Genomic DNA, 25662 nt, shown 5'->3' on the forward strand with positions numbered 1-25662 from the left:
GATGAGGCTCCTCGGGGAGAGAGAATTGTCAGTTGATACAATATGTTGATGATTTGTTAATTACGAGAAAAACTTACGAATTAGTTAAACAGTATACTGTTGAACTTTTGAATTTTCTGGAGAATAAGGGTCTTAGGGTGAGCGAATCCAAATTACAATTTGTTCAATCAGAAGTTAAATACTTAGGTCATCTGGTGAGTCAGGGAACTAGGAAAATAAGTCCAGAGAGGATACATGGTATTCTACAGATTCCCCCTCCCAAGAATGCCCAAGAACTTAGGAAATTTCTTGGTTTAGTGGGATACTGTAGAATCTGGATTGAAAATTATTCTAGCCTGGTCAGATTTCTCTATGATAAACTCACGATTCTAGGAGGCAAAGCTGTTGTCTGGACAGAGGAAGAGATTAAAGATTTTAACTTGGTGAAACAGCACCTTATTAGTGCCCCAGTGTTGGCTTTACCCAACCTAAATAAGCCATTTGACCTATATACCAATGCGAAAGGAGGTGTAGCCACCGGAGTACTAACACAAGAGAGGGCAGCTGTCGACAGCCAGTTGCTTTTCTGTCAAAAGTTTTAGACCCTGTTTGTAGTGGTTGGCCAGAGTATGTGCAAGCCATCGCAGCCACTGCTATTTTAGTTGAGGAAGGACAAAAGATTATGTTTGGTGCCCCGATGATAGTTCACACCCCTCACACATTCTCTTACAACGTGCTGGAAGGTGGCTCACAGACTCTAGAATTTTAAAATATGAAGCGATCCTAATGGATAGGGATGATTTGACCCTGATTACGAATAAAGAACACAATCCAGCAGCTTTCTTGGTTTCTCCAAATTCTGACAATACCATAAATGAGTTAGAGCATGTATGTTTAGAGGTAATAGATTTACAGACCAAAATTAGAGAGGATTTAAGTGATCAGCCTTTACAGGATGGTGAAAGATGGTTTATTGATGGATGTTCACGTTGCATTGATGGAACTCGCTATGGTGGCTATAGTGTAGTGGATGGGAAAGAAGGAGTGGTGATTGAAGCCGGTCACCTTCCTGGTCATTGGTCAGCACAATCTTGTGAATTGTATGCCCTCTGTAGAGCTCTCCAGGGTCTAGAGAACAAGGTGGGCACGATCTACACAGACTCAGAGTATGCTTTTGGTGTAGTGCACACCTTTGGGAAGATCTGGAAAGAGGGAGGAATGATAACTGGGAAATGACAAAAGTTGATCCATGGAAAGTTAATTGTCCAATCTCTACATTACCTTACATTACAATCTCTTACATTACCTGAGGAGATAGCTGTAGTTCATGTACAGGGCCATCAAAGTGATGACAGACCTGAAGGACAGGGGTACAGACAGGCAGATGCAGCTGCCAAACAGGCTGTGCTCACGGAGAAAATAGACATGCAGCTGTTACTGCCCACCCCATATGAGGTTCAAAAGACTCCCATCTTTTCACGGGAAGAGGAGGTTTACATGAAGGTTTACATAAATAAGCAGTGGCTGCGATGGCTTGCACACATTCTGGCCAACCACGACAAACAGGGTCTAAACTTTTGACAGAAAAGCAACTGGTTGTCTACAGCCTGCCCTCTCTTGTGTTAGTACTCCGGTGGCCACACCGTCTGGTTTATGGACAGGCAAAATTGGGGAATTAAAAGGTGACTGGTCAATTACTGGCTGCAGCCCCTTTCGGCTAGCCATCGGAATTGGATACTGCTTTCATCTAATTACTTGCTCAGGATCTTTTAAAGTAACTTGCAAGGGCGGAATATCTAACACTCCTCTATTGCCTCTTTTTGCCCATACTCCAGGATTTATTAGTTCCCGATCCTCCTCAGTTAATACATACAATTGAACCCCAATACCTGATTCCTGTGGTCTGGTGCCGATAGCGAATTGGTCCTGTAAATCTCGTCCTAACAAACAAACTCCAGCTTCGGGAACTAGTAGAATGTCCTCCATTACTATCTTCTCTCTCATTTGTATTCTTACATCCCTTAATACAGGGACCATAAAATCTCTTCCTCCTACTCCCGAAATCATCACTGTCCCCTCTATCTTAACACCCTCGGGTGGTTGTAAAATACTAGACCGGGCTGCCCCAGAATCTATTAAAAAGGTCATCTTGTCACTGTGGGGTCCTATGCTTAAATTTACCAATGGTTCTCCGTGCAGCCCCACGGTGTGTATTGACTGAGAACCGTGACTCCCCCCATTCATAATCTGCTTCCATCAGTGCGTAAGATCGCGTCTCCCTGGCTCGCATTGGGTATTCTCTCTTAAAATGTCCCTCCTTTTTACAATGGTAGCAAACTAATGCTCATGTTTCCCAATTCCTACCAGGATTACCATGAGGTCCCGGGAACGGTTGTCGTCCCCGGACTTCCCCTCTACCCTTGCCCCTGCTCTGGTCTCTACTCTCGCACTCCCAGCACTCCTCCCAATGTCCAGGAGCTGGCACACAGCCCCTACCCTTTCCTTGCTGTCCCTCCATGACTTCCTTGACTGCCTGCATCAAAACCTTAGCCTTTCCTTTCTGTTTATCCTCAGACCTCTGGACGTATGCCCTTTGTGCAACCTGTTCATGCCAATTCTCAGTCTTCTGCAATTTCCTTCTAATGTCTGGGGCTGAATTTGAAACAAAGCCCGTTAATACTAATTGTTCACCCGCTGGGGATTCTATATCCAGACCCCCATATTGCTGTATGGCCATACGCAATCTATTCAGAAATGCAGAGGGGGTCTCCTCGGGACCTTAGGCCTCAAATGCTTTCTTAAAATTCTGTCCCTTTGGAACAGATTCCTTGATTCCTTTTATCAGATTAACCCTATATTCCTCCATTAATGTGTGACCATCATTAGTATTCTTATCCCAATTTGGTTTTGCCAGGGGGAATTTAAGTTCCTTCTGGTCCCCCATGGTGTTCCATATCCCAGACTCTAATCCCTGCCTGACGAATCATTCCACATTCATCCAAAGTGAACAGAGCCCTAAAGATCGATGTTAACTCATCCCATGTATATATATTTGGTCCCAAAAATTGATCTAATTGTTCGGCACATCCCTGAGGATCCTCTATCAGGGAGGTCATTTCTCTCTTAAAGTTACGCACCGTACTAGTCAGGGGCACATTTATGAAACCGAGACCTCCTCCCACAGGAACTTCCCATAAAGGTCTCATCCAGTTAATTTCTGGCTTATCCTCTCCTTTATAATGTCTAGGTTCCTGCTCTCTGGGAAATGAATCAAAGGGTTCTGCCCTTTCCTCCCGGAGGGTCTTACACTGTTCTGAATCAAAGTCTCTTCCCTCTCTTGTCAATAGTGGAGGTAATCTAGTACTTTGTGAACGGGTCATCATACCACCCCTACTTTCTTCTCCTTTCTTTAGCTGTGGGGAAGGAGGGGAAGGTGAAGAAGGGTAGAGCATAGGAGAGAGTGGAAAGATAGGAGCCAGCATAGGAGGAGCATAAGATGGAGGAAGGGAATGTAACACATCCCATCCTTGTGTTTCAGGGACAAAAGGTTCCTCATCCTTCTTGTCCTTGCATTCCTTTTCATTCAAAACCAGTTGATCAACCGATCCACTGAGCCAGCAGGCTGCATATTCTCTGCTCTCAATATTATCTCTGATTTTGATAGAGCCAGATGTTCAGTGCCTGACACATCCAGTCCTCATCGGATCCGAACTTTGGCCAATATACCGAATTCCCTTTTTTCGGGTTTTTAACCCATTCCAGACAGCAATACCTGACCATGGTCTGTTTGCCTTTCCCGCGGGTTCTCCCTGCACCCCAATCAGATAGCATTAATCCTAACGGACTTTGCTTAGTATCTGACCGTCCCATCCTTAGGACTATTTCCCTTGCTACTCACACCTCCCATACTAACAGGTAAGTAAAATTCCTCTTACCGGGATCCAGTAGCTATTCCGAGCACGCTTCCTTAATGTCCTCCCGTCGTTTGTTCTCAATGCCTCTTCTCGGATATCACTCGCTTCATCCACTGACCAGTCACCCTTCGTCCGTGAGTCCAGCTGAATCAACCGGGGTGCACCTACCCTCGTCGTCGGGCACTCTGTCAGTGGAGGGAGTGGAATCCTGGACGAGCCCCCATTTGTGAGAAACAGAAGTACCTTCACAGAAATTGCTCAAGACAAAAACTGAGAACAAAGAACATTTATTATACAACAATGCAAAGTTGGTGCTTCCCCTTACCCTGGGAATACACACACATACTGGGGCTCACCCAACTTTTATACAGTTCATTTCAGTGTAGAGGTACCCTCCCCCCCCCCCCTAACATTCTTCTGCCTCCTGGATAAGTTTGGTATTAGGCAATCTTGTCTGCCTACGTGCTGTTTCTGTGAACTTGGGGGACCAGGGGGTATCCTGTCAGTGTCCCATCATGTCATTATCCTTATTGTCCTTATTCACAAACCTGCATTTGTCCTTATTCACATCTTCCTGACCCTCAGGGCTTACTAACTTCTTATATGTAGAACTTGCTGATTCTGTCTAGAAAACCCTTATCTTATTCAGACTAACTTTACTTCCTACATTCTATTATCTATCCTTATCCTATTCATACTAGCTTTATTCATTACATAGTAATTCATAGTAGTTTTCTTCATCTTTCATGTTTTCATGTTAGTTTTATTCATCTCTCACAAGACTACCACAGCTGTTTGGCATTTAAACCGTTTAACCAGACTCCAGGCGGTTTTGAAGATTCTCACCAAACAGACAGCGATGGCCTTGGATATATTGGCTGAAGAACAACGACGGATATGAGCTACAGCTTATCAAAACCACCTGGCTCTCAATTACTTGTTAGCTGCTGAGGGCAGGGTTTGTGGAAGATCGATTGATGACAACGGTCATCAACGGTCAGGCGGTTGAACTTTTTACTGGTGACTGGAGGTGGATACACACAGCCCTTATAGCAGTTGGACTCATTACTTTAGCCATCATGAAACTTCCCTGCCTAGTGACTTGTGTGCAGTGTTTAATTCAATGGACCCTTCATCAGATCCCTACAACCCAAAGGATGTATGTTTCCCAAACTCCATCTGATGATGCTGAGATTACAGTTTGTTTACTGACTCACTGGGAAAAAGACCAAGTTTCCATTGAGAATTTACTAAGCATAGCTAAAGAAAAAGTGGGGATTGTGAGAGATAATAGATTATAGGAAGTAAAGTTAGTATGAATAAAATAAAGAATAATAGACTAGATTAGAGGAAGTTAAGTAAGTGCTGAGTCGGGATGAATTCCGATAAGAGTGTGAGGAAGGGTTACCCAAGTACAATAGAAGAAAGGTCTTATAGTGATAGAAAGAACTAGCGAGTTCTGCATATAGAATTAGTAAGTCCTGGGGGTTGAGAGGTGTGAATAAGGACAAAGGCAGATTCATGAATAAGGACAATGACATGATGGGTCCCAGACAGGATACCCCATGGTCTTCCAAGTTTACAGAAACTGCACGTAGGCAGACAGAATTACCAAATGCCAAACCAATCCAGGAGGCAGAAGAATGTTAATGGGGGGGGTATCTCTACACTGAAATGAACTGTATAAAAGTTGGGTGAGCCCCAGTATGTGTGTGTATTCCCAGGGTAAGGGGAAAGCACCCAACTTTGCATTGTTGTATAATAAATGTTCTTTGTTCTCAATTTTTGTCTCGAGCAATTTCTGTGAAGGTTCTTCTGTTTCTCACAATTACACGACAGGGGAGTCTGGCCCACCATTTGAATCATGGTGCGTATTGTTTTCCTCTCAACCCTTCTCCTACCTTCATCCTCACACCTTTACATAGCAACCTCTGCTCAATATTAACATTGCATTTGCTTTTGTGAGAGATAAAAGATTATAGGAAGTAAAGTTAGTATGAATAAAATAAAGAATAATAGACTAGACTAGAGGAAGTTAAGTAAGTGCTGAATAGGGATGAATTCCGAATAAGAGTGTGAGGAAGGGTTACCCAAGTACAATAGAAGAAAGGTCTTATAGTGATAGAAAGAACTAGCGAGTTCTGCATATAGAATTAGTAAGTCCTCGGGGTTGAGAGGTGTGAATAAGGACAAAGGCAGATTCATGAATAAGGACAATGACATGATGGGTCCCAGACAAGATACCCCATGGTCTTCCAAGTTTACAGAAACTGCACGTAGGCAGACAGAATTACCAAATGCCAAACCAATCCAGGAGGCAGAAGAATGTTAATGGGGGGGGTATCTCTACACTGAAATGAACTGTATAAAAGTTGGGTGAGCCCCAGTATGTGTGTGTATTCCCATGGTAAGGGGAAGCACCCAAATTTGCACTGTTGTACAATAAATGTTATTTGTTCTCAATTTTTGTCTTGAGTGAAATCTGTGAAGGTACTTCTGTTTCTCACATTTTTATGACTGACTCAACCTACAAGTTAAACTGAACGATTCCCATGCCCCTTTAATTCTTTCCCCATGTAGAAGAATCTACTTCTCCAAAAGTGCAGGACTGTGCACCTCCCTACCCTGTGTTCCATCGGCCATAATCCCAATCCCAATCTGTCTAGGTCCCTCTGCAGACTCCCTCATTCCTCAGCACTACCCACCCCTCCACCCACATCTACCAACTTGTCCAGGCCATAAAACAATGTGAAATGAAGTTGACCCAGCACCAACCCCTGTGGAATGCTAGTCTCCGGCAACCAAGCAGAAAAGCCTTCCTTTGTTCCAAACTTTTTCCTTCTGCCGGTCAGCCAATTCCTTCCCTATAGCAGCTTGAGCTGTGAACTTAGGAGACTCATGTGCGGCACTTTATCAAAGGCTCTCTACATCGGAGTCTGTGTGCAGACTGGGGGACTGGGGTGGGCGGGGGGGGAAAATCACTTTGTTGAGTGTGGATCTCCCAGCAGACACCCATTTCAGCCCATCCCTTTCCCTTGCTGACGTCTGTCCATGGTGTCATGCACGGCCAGACTGAGACCACCCGCAAACTGGAGGAACAACACCTCACCTTCTGATTGGGCTCCCTCCAACTGGATGGCATCAACATCGACCTCTCTGACTTTTGTTAAACCCCCAACTTCTTCCCCCATCACCCCCCACTTCTTCCCCCATCATTCCCCACCCCAGCTCTGTCTCTTTCCCTTATTCCCTGTCTCACCCAGACATAATCAATTCTCCCTGATCTTATCCAATTAACCCTGTTTGTTGGTCAGGATTCCTCCCCCAGCCGGCACTGTCTGAATTCTGAGATATTCTGTTGAAGAATGGCTCAGGCCTGAAATGTCAGTAATATATCTTTGTCTCATATAGACACTGTGAGACCGCCTGGGTTCCTGCACTGGCTGGGTTGAGTTCCGGTACCGCCTGGGTTCCTGTCCTGCCTGGGTACCTGCACCAGCTGGGTTTCCACACCGCCTGGGTCCCTGCAGCATTTGTGTGGGTTTAACTACAATCACAGCATCTGCAGACTCTCATGTTTCACAAAGGGCCTCTGAGATCCAAGTAAAAATCCACGGACTCTGCCTTCTTTATTGTCATGGATACAGAAAATGTTTAATTTTGTTTGTCCTGAAGAGGCAAAGGACTGCCCATTAGCCCAGCATCCGGACCAAGTCCCATCAGAGACAGAACGTCTGCCGATCCTGCCACCACACCCCCCCCCCCCCCACCATGCTCCTGAATCCTTCGTAGGCTCACAGGCTCCAGTCCAGCCCAGCAGGAACCCCCAAGCTCCAGGCATCTGAGTCACTCCCCACCTTGAAGCTGAAACACTGTTTATGCACCTTTATCTGTGCTATACTAAATGCACAGTTTGACCTGCTGAGTTCCTGCAGCTTTGGCCCCCCACACCCATCCATGCCAACAACTGATCTCCCCCCCCCTCCCGGTTGGAAATATAATTTAGAGATGCAGCAGACCCAACTGCACCCATGTGACCAATTAACATGAGGAGATCAGAGCAACCAGAAGAGCCCGGTTCGGACACGGGGAGGACATTCAGGCAGCGATGGATTCTAAACCAGGTAACTGCTCTGCCCACATCTTACCCAAGCCATCTCTGCTTTAGGGGAGTGGGGGTTCATTCCACCTATGACAGAGTATATAGAAATGTTTTGGGGAGATAAATTGGGAAAGGTTTGTTAGAGTAGGTCACATGCAAACACTTTAAAACAGATCTTATTTGAAATACTGGAGCTATGCTGGACATAGGGGTTTCTCACACCTTTCTGCAAGAGCTTTGAAGAGTGCTCAAGAGACTTCACTGAAGGATTCTGGTTTGATGGAAGAAAATGCTGGAAAGTTTATCAGTTGTAAGAGGGTCAGGTGGTTTTGCAAGCAGAGTCAAACAGGCTTTGAGAGAATGTGAGAGAGAGACACACAGAGATCACTTGACAGTGTCAGCCAGCAGAAGTTGCTGGGACTGAAATAGGACAAACTGGCAAGCTTTTGGAAGACAGCCTGGTCGAAGCCCTTGTGGTTCATGCAAGAGGAGAGGATTGGCTGTCTAATGTTTCACTTGGAATAAGTGAAACAGAAAGCAACTCTGTGATGGCCTGAAAGAAAAAGCTTATCATCTGGAGAACCCTGAGGGGGCAAGTTACGTCATTGAGTTGACTGATGGAAGTACCTCAGTTGTGGATGTCCTGGAGCAACACACCTCTCTCTGAAAATCAACAAGAACCTTCCTGAGCAGTAACCATTTACCCTTCAAGATTCAAAGCCTGGTGAACTTCATACATATTAAATTCTGTGCACAGTATAAGAATTCCCTGCAACCAGTGAACATGGAGGAATGAGAAGTGAAATTGGTCTGTGAACCAAAGAACTTTTCTAAAATTACATACACGTGCTTAGAATTAGAAGGCGGTAAAGTAAGTTAATAGTGATAAATGAAAGTGTAATTCTGTTTTCATGTTTAAAGATAATTAAAAGCAACTTTTGTTAAGTAACCATTTGTTTTGGTGAATATCTCTTGCTGCTGGGTTTTGGGGTCCTCTGGGCTCATAACACACCTTACTCTGGAGAGCCGCCACCTCGCCCCAACCCCCTCAACTCGCTTTCTCCTGCCAAACTCTAGGGCTTCCCAGTCCTCTGTGTCCATCTCCCCTCTGGCCTCTCCTTGACTCACAACCATGACGGAGGCTGAGGGTCACAACTCGAGTGGGGACAGAGAATGAAAGGACGGCGTAGAGGGAGGAAAAAAAATCAAATGACAGTAACTCACCTGCCACCTTTCCTCCCAGATATTCAAATGATTTAAAGATTGATGTGTTTATTGGTTTTATTTGTACAAAAATGCACTGTCTGAACTGCTGTTTCCAGACAGAATTATTATGCATGATGGCTCACAGGACACGAGGAAACGATTGAGCCTCAGGGCTGTAAAGAGGACAGAGATGAGGGGAAGTGCGAGGATGTTGCTGCAATGAGTGTGGCAGATGTTGGGTTACGAACACACCAACTTGCTGGAGAAACTCAGCAGGCCACGCAGCATCTGGGGGGGAGGGGGGGGGGAAATCGACACCAGGCCTGGATCCTTCCCCAGGAATAAATAAAGAGAAAGGGAGACGCCTGGTTTAAAGGACGGGACGGGGTGGGGGTCGGGGAAGCGCAGACAAGAGGTGGGAGGTAATGTACAGCAGGGGAGAACCCACCCTTAATGATTCACAGAGTGAAACATGAAGGTTTCCAAACGCTGTGGTTGTGGTAAAAACAGAGATACTGGAGGAACCAGCCGGTTTTCACAGCATCCACAGGAGGTAAAGATACATCACTGACATTCCCCCTTCCTCAAGGTGTAAGCACAAAGCAGCCAGGTGTCTGAATTAAGGGGGGAGAATGGTGGTTTGGGGGAATCCCGGTGTTAATTGGATATGGGGAGAGGTGAGGATTGATTTTGACAATCTGGAAATCAGAAGAGATCCTGAGAGTACAGCAATGGTACATAGAAATGAATAATGGTAAAAAAAAACATATAATTTAAAAAATAAATTTCAAACAAATTTGGGAACCGTACATGGAACACAACAGAGAGGGCTTACCGTTGTTAGGTAAAAACATCATGAGCTGGGAATGTAGAGGGAGTCACCCAGTGCTGGGCCGTAACAAGATGCAGTTGTGACCTTGTACTCTCAAGATAAGAGTGGGGATGACAAATTGATGTGCAGGAGGCTAGCAGAGAGGGACAGCAACAGTTTATTCATTGGACAATGTCATGGTATGATAAATTTATTAAGTACGTATCCTAAGGTATATAAAAAACACCACTTGCTGATAACGGCAGAATGCGCCTTCTCCAACTAACACTGTTAGTTGCAAGTGTTACAATCCGGTAATAAAGAACAAAGAACCTTGATTTCGACTCAGTCTGGTGTCTGACTCACTCATTCATGAACAAAGCAGACCTAACACCGTGGACCTCCACCCCCTAAAATGATAGAATGAGAAGAAGACGAAATGAACTGACCCAGTGTGTAAAAGTAGATGACACAATTTTCTTGTTTATTTTCATTGTGTGATGACATTGTTTAATGGGTTTATTGTATTGTATATGTTGAACGTTTAGTGGGTAGGAAGGGAAGGGGAGAAAATGACACTGTATATTCAAGAGGGAAATGTTTGTGCGTATTTTGGTTAATATGGTTCATACTGTGAAAATAAATATTTTTTTTAATGAATGAAAGGAGAGAGAGAAAAAGAGGAAAGGGTGATGGGGGGGTTTTAAACAGAAACTGGTTGATGTTAATGCCATCCAGTGGAAGGGTGCCCAGACAGAATGCAAGATGAGGGGTCTCCATCTGGCAGTGCACAAGACCGTAGACAGATATGTCAGCATGGGCATGGGCTGGCCATTGGGAAATACTTGCCATTCCACCCTCCTCAAACCTCACCACCAGTGAGGATCAACAACCTGACAGGGCCAGCTCTGGTTCGCCTTCATCAGATGTTGCCCAACCTTGGGAGCATTTCCTGCACGGGTTTTGTGCAGCAAACCGACAGCCCAGGTTAACCAGCTGGATGACTGCCTTTCCGATGCGTGATCTTGGTGCCAGCAGAAGGTGCAACACAACACACACGGAGGTGAGCACACATTCAGTCACCCCGTGTGGAAACAAGCCTTGAGGCAAATCTTGCCCACATTGATCAAAAGGTCTTGCCCACACTGGTCCCACCTGACCACCTTTGGCTCTTATTCCCCCTAAACCTACCCTATCCAGCTGAGTTCCGCCAGTATGTTCATAACATGTCCTGGTTGTGGATCCATCCAATATTTTCTTTCTTGAACGTTGCAATAGTCCCTGCCTCAGACACCCCGTTCGACACACCCACTCCTCTCTGTGTAAAAACATCACCCCTCAGATCCCTGTTAAATCTCCTTAAAACCCATGTCCTCTGGTGACCGATTTCCCTGCTCTGCATTCACCCCATCTATTCCTCTTGTGATTCTGTCCACCTCTGTGAGATCACCCCTCCCCGTCTCCCTGTAGCTCAGCTCTCCCCCAAAGTACTGGCCACATCGTCGTCAATCTCTTCCCCCTCTCCAGATCAACGACCCCTTTCCTGCAGTGCAGTGACCAAAACTCAACACAATCCTCCAAATGAGGCCTCGTCAATGTCTTGTCTTGTACAACTGTGACAGGACTGTTCACTGTTGGAGTCGGTTCACTGAGCAAACATACACTCAGATGTGCATACATTCACTCAATGCTGAAAGGTTTTATTGATTATATTTATATATATATATATCTATATATATATATAGATATATATATATCTATATATATATATAGATATATATATATCTATATATATATATAGATATATATATATCTATATATATATAAGGTAGAGAGGGTGCAGAGATTTACTAAAATGTTGCATGGATTGCATTATCTAGAATACAAAGAAAGATCGAATAAACTGGGTCTTTATTCATTGGAGCATAGAAGGTTGGGGGAGTTGAGAAAGGTGTTTAAAATTATGAGGGGGATAGATAGAGTAGATATGAATAGGCTCTTCCCCTTGAGGTTAGGTGAGATTGGAACAAGGGGTCATAAATTAAGGATTAGGGGGCAGAAGTTTCAAAGTAACATGAGAGGAAGCTTCTTCACTCAGAGAGTGGTAGCTGAGTGGAATGACCTTCCGGAAGAGGTGGTTGCCAATTTTGTCTTTTAAGAGAAGGTTGGATGAGTGTATGGATCTGAGGGGATTGGAGGATTATGGACAGGGATCAGGTAGGAGATCACTTAAATCAGAGTGGACGAGAGGGGCCAAGATGGCCTGTTTCCGTACTGTAATTGTTATATGGATATGATCAGCATAGACAAGGTGGTGCAGAGGAGGTTCACCAGGACCATTTATCAGTGGCATAGGGTTAGCGCAAAGCTATTACACCAGTGACCCAGGTTCAAATTCGGCACTGTAAGGGGTTTGTACATTCTCCCCATGTCTGTGATTTCCTTCGGGTGCTCTGGTTTCCTCCCACCCTTCAAAAAAGACTGCGGGTTCTCGTAAAAGCACACAGCACTGGAGAAGCTCAGCAGGTCAAACAACGTCCTTTATATAGCGATGTTTCGGGCCTGTCCCGGCAGGCATCCGAAAAGAGCAGGGGGAGAAAGGAGAGAGGGGACAGCAGCAATGAGGGAGAGGGGGAATGGCTGGTTGGGAGAACTGGAAAGGGGAAAGGCAGCAGGTTTAGTGGATGGCAGTAAAGTTGAGGTTAATGCCATCTGGCTGGAGGGTGGCCCGACGGAAAAGAGGGCATTGTTCCTCCAACCTTTGATAGTCGGAGTGGAACTTGTTCGCAAGGCCATGGACAGACGCGAGTGTGGGAGCACAACTTGGATTTTAAATGGTCGGCGACTGGGAGGTCACTGTGGTGCAGGGTTGTGGGTCAGTTGGATGCAATTAAGCCGTATGGGCTCTGGGCCAGAAGGGCCTCTTACCGTGCTGGACGTCTTAAAGAGAAGGGGCGAGCTTATGAGGAGAGCTTGAGGAGATGAGGACTATACTCATTGGAGTTTTGAAGGATGAGTGTGGAATCTCAGCTTTGATGTTTCTACAGGCAGGTGACCTGAACTAGGGGACATGGCCTCGATTCGGGGGGAGTTGATTTATTCTCCTAAAGAGGAATGGATCAGTGGGATTGTGTGCCCTTCAAAGCAGTTGAAGTTGTTTCATGACCGTATATACGTGTAAAAGTCAATATCGTGTCAATATTGACACCCCCTCCACTTTTATCTCAATGCCTGCCAACATTTTTCCATCCCTTGATGAAGGGCTCAAGCCTGAAACGTTGGTTCTGTATCTTTACTTTTGCTGTATAATGGACACTCACTGTTTGACTGCTGAGTATTTTTTAAGAACAGTTGGAGGGAGGGGAATTGGGAATATTTACAGGGCAGCGCAGTTAGTACAACACTGTTACAGCACCAATGATGGGTTCAAATCCCACAATGTCTCTAAGGAGTTTGTAGATTCTCCCCATGTCTGCATGAGTTTCCCTCAGAGGCTCTGGTTTCCTCCCACCCTCCAAAACATATGGGGTTGTAGGTTCATTGTTACCATGCCATACCATTAATTAAGGGACAATTGGTCAGGACAGCTCAGGGCTAAAATCAAACCTTGAAACTGCAAAAGCTGGTCTGCACAAGGGAAGGGGTTGTCGCTGGAAGAAAGGGAAGCAAAGGGTGTTTTGTCCAAGGTTTGTGAAGCAGTGGGGGTCCAAAGGAAGAGGTGATGGTGGTCACCAGAGACGTTTCAGGGAAGTTAGTTTAGAGAAGAGTGATGATTCTGGGAATGAAAGGATTATCATCCGAAGAAACTCTTGGCCTGTACTCATTGGGATTTAGGAGAGTAGGGAGGAGAATCTCACTGAAACATTTTGAACAGTGAAAGTAATGGACAGAGCAGATATAAAAAAAAGTCATTTCCCATGGTGGGAGTGTCCAGGACAAGAGGATTGAAGGGCATCCGCTAAGATCAGAGATGTGGAGGAATTTCTTCAGCCAGAGGGCAGTGAATCTGGAGAATTTGTTGCCGTGGGCCCCTGTGGTGGCTGGGTCATTGGGCGTATTTAATACAGGGCACCAAAGGTTATGGGAAAAGGCCAGACAGTGGGGCTGAGTGGGGAAATGGCTCAGCTCATTATTAAATGGCAGAGCAGACTCAATGGGCTGAATGGCCTGTTTCTCATGGACTCAAGAATGGTTGAAGCTTGCCCTTCACAGCCAGGTGGCATTATGGAAGCCATTTATAACCAGTAAACTGGGATTACTCTGGATTGAGAAGAGATAGAACTGCCCCGGGTCTATTTCCTAGTCGCATCACAATAGGCCAAAAGGACATGATACCCAAGATCAATTTTTTCCCAGGATGGAAATGGTCAATGGCAGAGGTCATCTGTACAAGGTGAGGGGAGGGAAGTTTAGGGGAGACATCAGGGATACAAATTTTTTTACTCAAGAGTTGTGGGGCCTGGAATGCACTGCCAGGGGTGGTGATGGAGGCTGGTACAAGAGTCAGGCACGTGGATGGAAGTGGAGGGTGTGAGGGAGGGAAGGGTTAAATTGTTGAGGTGTAGGTTTTCATAGCACTGTGGGCCGAAGGGCCTGCACTGTGTTGGAATGTTGTATGGAATTGCTTTATAACGTGGTTTCAGTGGCATTGGGAACAACACTGTCACCGTGTCTGCTTGAAGCCGACAGGTGGACTTTTGGTTCAATGTCCCCACGTCCCACCTACCCAAACCAGCAGCTCGCTCTCTGCTCAATGTCTCCAGACCAACCTGCACTGCTCGCAAGTCTGCAGAGGAATGTATGTCATTGCTGTGCCCCCAACATCTGCTCCAGCTGCTTTCCTCGATGACTCACACTGCCTGGGAAAAGCTCTCCCAGCCCTTATAGGTTTTCCCCATCCCCAACGGCTGGCCAGGAGATGCCCCCATCCCACACGGCTGGCCAGGAGATGCCCCCATCCCACACGGCTGGCCAGGAGATTCCCCCATCCCACACGGCTGGCCAGGAGATGCCCTCATCCCACACGGCTGGCCAGGAGATGCCCTCATCCCACACGGCTGGCCAGGAGATGCCCCCATCCCACACGGCTGGCCAGGAGATGCTCCCATCCCACACGGCTGGCCAGGAGATGCCCCCATCCCACACGGCTGGCCAGGAGATGCCCCCATCCCACACGGCTGGCCAGGAGATGCCCCCATCCCACACGGCTGGCCAGGAGATGCCCCCATCCCACACGGCTGGCCAGGAGATGCCCGCATCCCACACGGCTGGCCAGGAGATGCCCTCATCCCACACGGCTGGCCAGGAGATGCCCCCATCCCACACGGCTGGCCAGGAGATTCCCCCATCCCACACGGCTGGCCAGGAGATGCCCCCATCCCACACGGCTGGCCAGGAGATGCCTGCATCCCACACGGCTGGCCAGGAGATGCCCTCATCCCACAAGGCTGGCCAGGAGATGCCCCCATCCCACACGGCTGGCCAGGAGATGCCCCCATCCCACACGGCTGGCCAGGAGATGCCCCCATCCCACATGGCTGGCCAGGAGATGCCCCCATCCCACACGGCTGGCCAGGAGATTCCCCCATCCCACACGGCTGCTCCAACCTCTGGAGCGGTTCATGGCAGTAGAACCACCACACCCCCCCCCCCCACAAACCACCTTGGCCATGGGCTTTTCCCTCTCCTGAGAGTAATTTCAAATGAACACCTCAGTTTAGTGAATTGTTCCTTTTGTTTTGCCCAGCTGATACAAGAGTCAAAAGTGCAGTGTCCCCACAAGTGCAGGGCTTTGTGTGAAAGTGCACCAGGTTGGATGCCCATGTCCCTCTGACTCACACGCCTTTCCTCCCCGCCCCCATCTTGAATAGTCACCCACCCCTTCCCATCACTGCTGCCGATGCAGTCCAGTCACAGCACTGAGAGTGGTCACCCCTCTCCCCTGCATCTTGTTGCCTCTCCGCGAGAGGGAGGACATGGGGGAGCCAGCTTCCGTTTCACTCCACCCGGATCAGGAGGCCGTAGAGGACGGTTGAGGCCCTCTCCTTGGTGACCCACTCAATCTCGTTGTTGCTGAACCTGGGGTCGATGGACTCGCTGGCCCCAATTGAAGGTGGCCCGGTCTTGTAGGATCCCGGCCGCACGCACACCTGGAAGGCCACCTGTGCCTGGAGATGCCTCTGAGATTTCACGTCCTTGAACCTGAAGCGACAGGGAAAGCACAAGGGGCTAATGAAAGCCAAGAAACGATCAGAACCCCCCTCCCCACAGGGCAGAGGTGGTCAAATCCAAACACCCCTTCCTCCCCACAGGGTAGAGGTGGTCAAATCTAAAACAATCCCCCCTCTCCCAAACTTCCCCCACAACCATTCAAATGCTTGGCATCAACATCCAACTCCTATTTGATAACAAGTATGTGATGGGCAGAAATGGGTGGGGAAGGGAGAACCGAGGAGGGAGCTGGGGAAGAGCCGGAGGGGTGCGAGAGAAAGAGCTGGGGGTGGGGAACAGCATAGGAAGAGCTGAGGAGGGAGGAGAGCAGAAGAGGGGAAAAGCCGAGGTAGGGGAGCGGGGAGAGTGAGGGACGCAATGTTCTACCTTGCAAGGGGTTGCTCCTGGCTCATGGCACAGAAACCCAGGTTCAATCCTGACCTCTACCCCTCCCATCCCCCGGATGGCCACAATGTCATGGTGGTCTGAAGGGCCCATTTATGTGCTGTATCACTGCACTGTCCCACCTCTGCACTAACCCCAGCACAGACACAGCACCCGTTCCATGCCAGCATTGAGACTGTACCCTTCCCACTAATGACCCTCACCGTATTTTGGGGCAGAAGTGGTCAAGCCCCACATATCGCATTGTGGGAGAAAGGCTGACTTTCACCCCATCCTTCTCCTGCGCGCTGTTCCCCTCGGCTTCGTTGTACCCATTCTGCAGCTCCACCTTTGCCTGCTTGCTACAGAATATTGAGGCATTTCCTGCAACAGACAGAGAGAGGTTGGGATCAAAGTGATGGAAAGGGAACCAGGAACCAAGAGTGTGCCAAAAGGAAAGCTGAGCCATGGAAAAGCCAGGACTTTGGTTCTTCAGGATTAACCTGAAAGGTCTAGTTCAGCAAATAATGTGTCACATCAGTTAACATTAGTGTCATATTAGTTGGAGCCATTTCTAATCCATACTGTTACTGCCCCGGGAGTGTTTGATGGTACGGTGCGGAGGAAACTTCACTCTGTGTCTGACCCCGGGAGTGTGTGATGGGACGGTGCGGAGGAAGCTTCACTCTGTGTCTGACACCGGGAGTGCGTGATGGGACGGTGCAGAGGGAGCTTCACTCTGTGTCTGACCCACGCAGGATTCCTCTGAAAAGAGGGAACATCCTCCCCTTAACCATCATGTGAGCAACAAAGGGAATCTCGAGGGAATCGATGGGTCAGCCAGCATCTATGGAGGGAGCGGGGGCGAAGGACGGGAGGGAGGGAGCGGGGGCGAAGGACGGGAGGGAGGGAGCGGGGGCGAAGGACGGGAGGGAGGGAGCGGGGGCGAAGGACGGGAGGGAGGGAGCGGGGGCGAAGGACGGGAGGGAGGGAGCGGGGGCGAAGGACGGGAGGGAGGGAGCGGGGGCGAAGGACGGGAGGGAGGGAGCGGGGGCGAAGGACGGGAGGGAGGGAGCGGGGGCGAAGGACGGGAGGGAGGGAGCGGGGGCGAAGGACGGGAGGGAGGGAGCGGGGGCGAAGGACGGGAGGGAGGGAGCGGGGGCGAAGGACGGGAGGGAGGGAGCGGGGGCGAAGGACGGGAGGGAGGGAGCGGGGCGAAGGACGGGAGGGAGGGAGCGGGGGCGAAGGACGGGATGGAGGGAGCGGGGGCGAAGGACGGGAGGGAGGGAGCGGGGGCGAAGGACGGGAGGGAGGGAGCGGGGGCGAAGGACGGGAGGGAGGGAGCGGGGGCGAAGGACGGGAGGGAGGGAGCGGGGGCGAAGGACGGGAGGGAGGGAGCGGGGGCGAAGGACGGGAGGGAGGGAGCGGGGGCGAAGGACGGGAGGGAGGGAGCGGGGGCGAAGGACGGGAGAGAGGGAGCGGGGGCGAAGGACGGGAGGGAGGGAGCGGAGGAAGGACGGGAGGGAGCGGGGGAAAGGACGGGAAGGAGCGGGGGAAAGACGGGAGGGAGCGGGGGAAAGACGGGAGGGTGCGGGGGAAAGACGGGAGGGAGCGGGGGAAAGACGGGAGGGAGCGGGGGAAAGACGGGAGGGAGCGGGGGAAAGACGGGAGGGAGCGGGGGAAAGACGGGAGGGAGCGGGGAAAGACGGGAGGGAGCGGGGGAAGAACGGGAAGGAGCGGGGTAAGGACGTGAGGGAGCGGAGGAAGGACGGGAAGAAGCGGGGAAGGACGGGAGGAAGCAGGGAGAAGGAGTAGAGAGAGATGTGCTGGGGCGGGTGACCAGTGCTGGAATCAGAGAGGTATAAAAGATGTTTACAAGGGTGATGGGAACCTTCAGTGGGCAAGGGAAAGGACAGGTTGGGCGAGGAGGAATCATTAGAGGGTGGGTGAAGTACATAGGCTGAGGGAGGTGAGAGGAGGACCAGAGGTGGAAGGGTGGAGGGGGAACACGTGCTGCCTATGCGGCCATGCCTTGCCTTGGGGATTCACAGCTGCTCCCTCCACATACCTGACACCAGCTCCCCATGGTCCAGGGCACGTCTCAGGGACCCCACACATGTGCCGTGGTATGCCGTGTGCCACTTTTTGTAAACGTTGGTAACTTCGCAGCGTGGATTCAACCTGTGGACATCAGCGAAAGGGGATGGGGTGGGGTTGAGAGACGATGTGCGATTAGAGCCTTTATTTGGCTGGGTGAGGGAGGCGTGGGTGACATTGGTGAGATCTGGCATCTCAAAGCAGCCACAAAGGGCTTCACGACCCACATCACACTTGACTGCAATGGTCCACCCATCTGTGGCAGACATGTCGTTCTCGTTGTCTCTGTAACTGCGCATTCACTCTGTTAGTGCACCTGTCAGCCACATTAACTTCATACCAAAAGGACAAACGCTGAAGGAACTCAGCCAGACACAGCATTCATAGGAGACAAAGATGGATTACCAACGTTTCGGACCTCAGCCTTGAAGAAGGACTCAGACCCAAAACATCAGCCATGTTACAAGTCAAGTTTATTGTCATCCGATGGTACAAGTATATCCGGACGAAACAGCGTTCTCCAGTCCTTGGTGTAAAACACACAGACACACAACCAGACACAACACACAGTACATATGCAGGGCAAGTATTTCATCTATACAAATAAATAAATAAATATGGCTTTGTGAATATGAGAGTCTCAGAGGGTGAGTGTGAGCAGTTCCGTTGGTCGTTCAGCATTCTCACTGTCTGTGGGAAGAAGCTGTTCCTCAGCCTGGTGGTGTTGGCTCTGATCCTCCTGTATCTCTTCCCCGAAGGGAGCAGCTGAAGGATGCTGTGTGTGGGGTGGAAGGGGTCCTCAATGATTTTGCGCACCCTGTTCAGACAATGATCTTGGTCGATCACATCGATGGGGGTCTCCAGTGATCCTCTCTCCTACTTTTTGAATGACCTCCGATCCATTTCTGTGCAGCAACCGTCCCCCACTGTGATGCAGCTGGCCATGACCCTCTCGACAGAGCTCCTGTGGAAGGTAACATGATGGTGGCCGGTAGCCTCACTTGCTTCAGTCTTCTCAGGAAGTGCAGTCGCCTTTGTGCCTTTACTCCTGTGGACGCTATGAGACTGGCTAAGTTCCTCCAGCATTTCTGAATGCTTTCACTACAATCACAGTGTCTGCAGACCTTCCTGTTTCACGAGATTAACTCGTAGCCTCTTCAAGCAAGTCCACGCCTGCAACTGTAATGCACTCTCTTGCTGTCAACTGATCCCTGACTGATGGTTATGCCTGTCACCACACCTGGGGGTACAACTACAACCTGTGACTATCAGCCTGACCCCAGTGTCTGACACGACAGCCTATTACACGAAGCTCATCATTTTACTCACCGCTACCCCTCTCTGATAGTGGGCCTGTCAGCTTCCCATCGACAACATACACTGAACTCAAGTAAGAAGGCTCACCAGCAGCTGCATTTTGAGGAGATTCGGTATGTCACCAAAGACTTGAACATTTCTACAGGTGTACTGTGGAGAGCATTCTGACCAGTTGCATCATTGTCTGGTTCGGAGGTGCCAACACACAGGACAGGAACTGGCTACAGAGTTTTGAACTCAGCCATTGCCATCATGGGCACCAGTCTCCACTCCATCGAGGACATCTACAAGAGGTGGTGTCTTGAGAAAGCAGCCTCTATCCTCAAGGACCCCCCCCCCCCCCCCCAACCCACCCAGGCCGTGTCCTCTTTACACTGGTAACATCAGGAAGAAGGTACACGAGCCTGAAGATGAGCACTCAGCAGCACAAGGACAGCTTCTTCCCCTCCTCTATCAGATTCCTGCCTCACTGTCTCTTCTGTTTGGGTTCTCTAACCCACCAACTTCCACCTTGACACACCCTGCCGCTGAAAGGCTTCCATTCCCTCTCTCAATTCCTCCGACTCTTTCACATCTGTTCCTAGGACAAGGACTCCGTGCCAGATCAGAAATGTCCTCCTCTTCCAACAGCGTGGTTTCCCCTCCACCACCATTAACTCGGCCCTCACCCGCATATTCTCCATTACTCACATCTGCCCTGGGCCCCTCTGCCCCCACCTGCAACAAGGACAGGATTCCCCTTGTCCTCACCTCCCTCCCACCCACCAACCTCCATGTTCAACACATCCTCCTCTGCCATTTCTACAAACTTCCATGTGATCCACAACTGGACACATATTCCCCTCTCTGCCTTCCGCTGGGACCGCTCCCTCCGTGACTCCCTTGTCTACTCTTTCCTTCCCATCAATCGTTCCCTTGTGACCACAGGAGATGCCCCACTTATGCCCACATCTCCTCCCTCATCACCATTCTGGCCCCTATCTGCCCTTCCAAGGGAAGCAACATTTCACTTGTGAATCTGCAAGGGGTCGTCAACTCCATCCAGTGCTCCCGCTGTGGTCTCCTCTACATCAGAGATAATGGACGCAGACTGGAGATCATTTTGTTGAGCACCTCAGCTCTGTCTGCTCCAATAGTGTGGATCTCCCAGTGGCCACCCATTTCAATTCCCCACCCCATTCCCTTCTGACCATGGATTTATGCAAGGCCAGACTGAGACCACCAACAAATTGGAGGAACAACACCTCGTCTTCCGACTGGGCCCCCTCCAATTGGATGGCATTAGCTGACTTCTCTGGTTTCTGATAAATTCCTCCCCCCCTTCCACTTTTTCTCCAACTCTCTCTCTCTTCCCTTTTTCCCTCTGTCTCCTTTCCAAAATAAATTCTCACCTCTCCTCTTATATCTAATTAACATCTTTTGTTGGTCTGGACTCCTCCCCCAGCCAGTCTTGTCTTTATTCTGATGCCTTCCTGTTCTCTGATTCTACCTTGAGGAAGGGCTCAGGGCCGAAACATTGGTAAGATTTCGTTACCTCCTGTGGACGCTGCAAGACTAGCTGGGTTCCTCCAGCATCTCTGTGTGTTTTTACAACAATCACAGCATCTGAAGATTTCTTTCAATTCTCTTCTTTTGATTTTAAAAAAATGTAATTTATAGTATAGGTTGAACCTTTTTAATTCGGCGACATTGTGACCTGGGCATTGGTATACCACAGAAAATGGCAGAAAACACTGTGAGGTGGCACTGTTACCGGAGCGGTTAGCGTACGCCTTCACAGAGCCACCAAGTCCCAATCGTGGCAAATTCAACCTTTACAGCACCAGGAATCGGGACCGGGGTTCGAGTTCCAAGCTGTCTGGAAGGAGTTTGTACTATTGGCGGTAGATTCAAACATGCCAGACCATGGGAATTGGCAGACAACAGAGGTTCAACCGGAAATACTTGCTCTGTGATGCTGCCACAAAACAATGAACTTTGTGACGTGTTCATGACAATAAACTCTGTTGCGACATGCCCTCCTGCCACCCCACACCCCAGAGCCAGCCCGCTTTCCATATAACCATATAACCATATAATGAACGCCATGGTTCCTTCGCTGCACCTCCCAGCGGTCGCCTGACCTGGAAGCGCAAGTTCACTCAGCCACGTACCTGAGAGCAAACCTGCACCACCCAAAGGGGAGGGCGTAGTCCTTGGGCGGGTCGCCCCGCCGATAGTAAGCCTCGTCTCCGCGCAACTTGTGGCAGGATTCACAGTAGCATAGGTTACACTTCAGCTCCTCGTTAAAGTATCCATCTGCAATTTCACAGGAACACAAGGTCACAGGTCAAGGAGATTTCATCCCCCCTCCACCCCCACCTCATTTAGCAGAATATATTTAGACATACAGACAGCACGATAACAGGCCCTTCTGGCCCACGAGCCCAGGCTGCCCAATTATACAAAATTGACCTACACCCCTGATACGTTTTGAACAGTGGGAGAAAACTGAAGCCCCTGGGAAATACCCACAACACAGGGGGAATGTACAAACTCCTTACAGACAGCACAGGATTCGAACCCTGGTCCTGATCGCTGGTGTTGTAACGGTGTTGCATTAACTGCTACGCCAACTATTTCTGCCACGTTATATTTGGCAGAATGAGTGGTGTACTTCTGCAATCAGTCTGACAACTCTAACAAACAACCTTTAAGAACCGGAGCATTCGGAAAAATCCTCTGGTCGGTCTGGTTTCCTCCCAAGTTCCAGACATATGGGGTTAGTAGGTTAATGGGTGTATTTGAGTGCCATGGGCTCCTGAATGACCTGTTACCACGATATATCCCTGATTAAGGACCATTTCAAAGTATCGAGCTTCAATGATCAATTAGATGGAGATTAGGGTAAAAGGTAGAAAAGAGAATATATGTGAGGGTCATTCTCTGAAATGCATATATTTTAATGCAAGAAGCATAGAGAACAAGGTAGATGAGCTTAGAGCATGGACAGATACTTGGGGTCATGATATTGTGGCAATTAGTGAGACCTGGCTACAGGAGGGGCAGGACTGGCAACTTAATATTCCAGGATACATTTGTTTTAGATATGATAGATCAGGATGTAAAAGGGGGAGGAGTTGCTCTGCTTGTTAAGGAGGACATTGAGATTGGCAGGATGGTCTGGAGGGATCGTCCAGTGAGGCTGTTTTGGTGGAATTGAGGGGTGAAGGAGGCATGAGGGTGCTAATAGGGGTGTATTACAGACCACCAAATGGGCCAAGAAAATTAGAGGAACAAATTTGTAGGGTGATAACGTATATGTGTGAGAATCATAAGGTAGTGATCTTGGGAGATTTTAACTTCCCTCACATTGATTGGGATACCCATACAGTTAGAGGGCTGGATGGGCTAGAGTTCGTTAAATGTGTTCAAGATTGTTTTCTAAATCAATTAGTAGAAGAACCGACTCGGGACAGTGTAATACTGGATCTCCTGTTAGGGAACGAGCTCGGTCAGGTATCGGACATTAATGTTAGAGAACAAATTGGGTCTAGTGATCATAACTCTGTTAGTTTTAGGGTAGTTTTAGGGAAGAGCAAGGAGGGGCCTAAAGTTGTGGTTCTGGATTGAAGAAGAGCAAATTTCGAAGGAATAAGAAGGGATTTGGGGAGTATTGAGTGGGACAGGATATGCTCAGGAAAGGATGTAAATGAAAAATGGAGGATATTCAAAAATGAAATTTTGAGGGTACAGAGTAGATATGTCCCAGTGAGGATCAAAGGAAAGGCTGGAAGTCATAGGGAGGCTTGGTTTTCGAGGAATATTGGAAATTTGGTTAGGAGAAAAAGGGAGGTGTACAAGAGGTATAAAGAGCAGGGAGCTGAGAATTTGAAGGAGGACTATAAGGAGTGTAGAAGGAATCTTAAGAAAGAAATTAGAAAGGCCAAAAAAAGGCATGGAGGCTTTGGCAGACAAGAGTAAAAATAAATCCAAAGGGTTTCTATAAGTACATTAAAAGTAAAAGATTAGTGAGGGATAAAATTGGACCACTTGTAGATAGTGAGGGTAGGCTAAATGAGAAGTCAGAGGAAATGGGGGAAATTTTGAATGATTTCTTTGCCTCAGTATTCACTATGGAAAAAAATATTAAACCAGTTGAAGTAAAGAAAAATAGTGGGGAGATCATGAAGCATACAAGGTTAACCGAGGAGCTAGTGATGGCTGTGTTGAAAAAGATAAAGGTGGATAAATCTCCGGGACCGGACAAAATATTCCTAAGGACACTCAGGGAGGATTGTGGACAGATAGTGGGGCCATTAACAGAGATATTTAGGATGTCACTGGCCACGGGGGTAGTGCCAAAGGATTGGAGGGTGGTGCATGTGGTTCAGCTGTTTAAGAAGGGGTCCAAATGTAAACCTGGGAATTATAGGCCCTTGAGTCTGACGTCTGTGTTGGGCAAGTTGATGGAAAGTGTTCTGAGGGATGGTATTTACAAATATTTGGAGGTACAGGGATTGATAGGGAGTAATCAGCATGGTTTTGTCAGGGGTAGATCATGCTTGACAAACCTGATTTTGAGTTTTTCGAGGGGGTTACAAAAAAGGTTGATGAAGGGAAAGTCTATTTAGACTTTAGTAAGGCTTTTGACAAAGTTCCCCACACAGGAGGTTAGGAAAAAAGGTGGAGGCATTAGGTATAAATAAGGAGGTAGTGAAATGGATTCAGCAATGGTTGGATAGGAGGTGTCAGAGAGTAGTGGTAGAAAATTGTTTGTCCAATTGGAGGCCGGTGACTAGTGGAGTTCCTCAGGGATCGGTCCTCGGTCCACTATTGTTTGTTATATATATTAACGATCTGGAAGTAGGGGTGGAGAATAGGATAAGCAAGTTTGCGGATGATACAATGATTGATGGTATTGTGGACAGAGAGGAAGATTTCCGTAGATTAAAAGGTGATTTAGGAAGGCTGGAGGTGTGGGCTGAGAAATGGCTGATGGAATTTAATACAGATAAGTGTGAAGTGTTACATTTTGGAAAGGCAAATCTAAATAGGTCATATGCATTAAATGGTAGGCTATTGAGATGAGCAGAGCAACAAAGGGATTTAGGAGTTATGGTAAATAGTACCCTCAAGGCTGATACTCAGGTAGATGGTGTGGTAAAGAAGGCATTTGGAATGCTGGCCTTCATAACTTAGACTATTGAATTCAAGAGTAGGGAGGTTATGATGAAATTGTACAAGGCATTGGTGAGGTCAAATTTTGAGTACTGTGTACAGTTTTGGTCACCAAATTATAGGAAAGATGTAAACAAAATAGAGAGAGTGCAGAGAAGGTTCACGAGAATGTTGACAGGATTTCAAGGTTTGAGTTACAGGGAAAGGTTGTGCAGACTAGGGCTTTTTTCTCTGGAGCGTAGAAGATTGAGGGGGGACTTGATAGAGGTGTTTAAGATTTTAAAAGGGACAGACAGAGTAAATGTGGATAGGCTTTTTCAATTAAGAGTGGGGCAAGATTCAAACTAGAGGGCATGGTGAAAATATTAAAAGAGATGCAAGAAGGTTAACTGAGGAGAGAAAATATTTCTCCCTTGGGAATATTAAAATAAATCCACAAAGGTCTGTGAGTGTTGATGTCACAAGATATTGATGGATCTTTT

General features: G+C 48.2%; 1 protein-coding gene across 2 annotated transcripts in view; it reads right to left on the reverse strand.

Moving 5' to 3' along the window:
• Positions 1-15727: 15727 nt before the first annotated feature.
• Positions 15728-25662, reverse strand: part of neurl4 (neuralized E3 ubiquitin protein ligase 4) — an 86390-nt gene continuing 76455 nt past the window's right edge. For both annotated transcript variants that reach the window (XM_069920168.1, XM_069920169.1), the window contains 4 exons: positions 22174-22318; positions 18675-18787; positions 16831-16990; positions 15728-16213 (listed from right to left, as the gene is read on the reverse strand). In XM_069920168.1, coding sequence (XP_069776269.1) covers positions 16009-16213; positions 16831-16990; positions 18675-18787; positions 22174-22318 — 623 coding nt within the window. In that variant the 3' untranslated portion in view covers positions 15728-16008. The remainder of the gene's footprint in view (positions 16214-16830; positions 16991-18674; positions 18788-22173; positions 22319-25662) is intronic.

The sequence above is a fragment of the Narcine bancroftii genome, chromosome 2 (genome assembly GCF_036971445.1).
Source record: "Narcine bancroftii isolate sNarBan1 chromosome 2, sNarBan1.hap1, whole genome shotgun sequence".
NCBI classification, from domain to species: Eukaryota; Metazoa; Chordata; class Chondrichthyes; order Torpediniformes; family Narcinidae; genus Narcine; species Narcine bancroftii.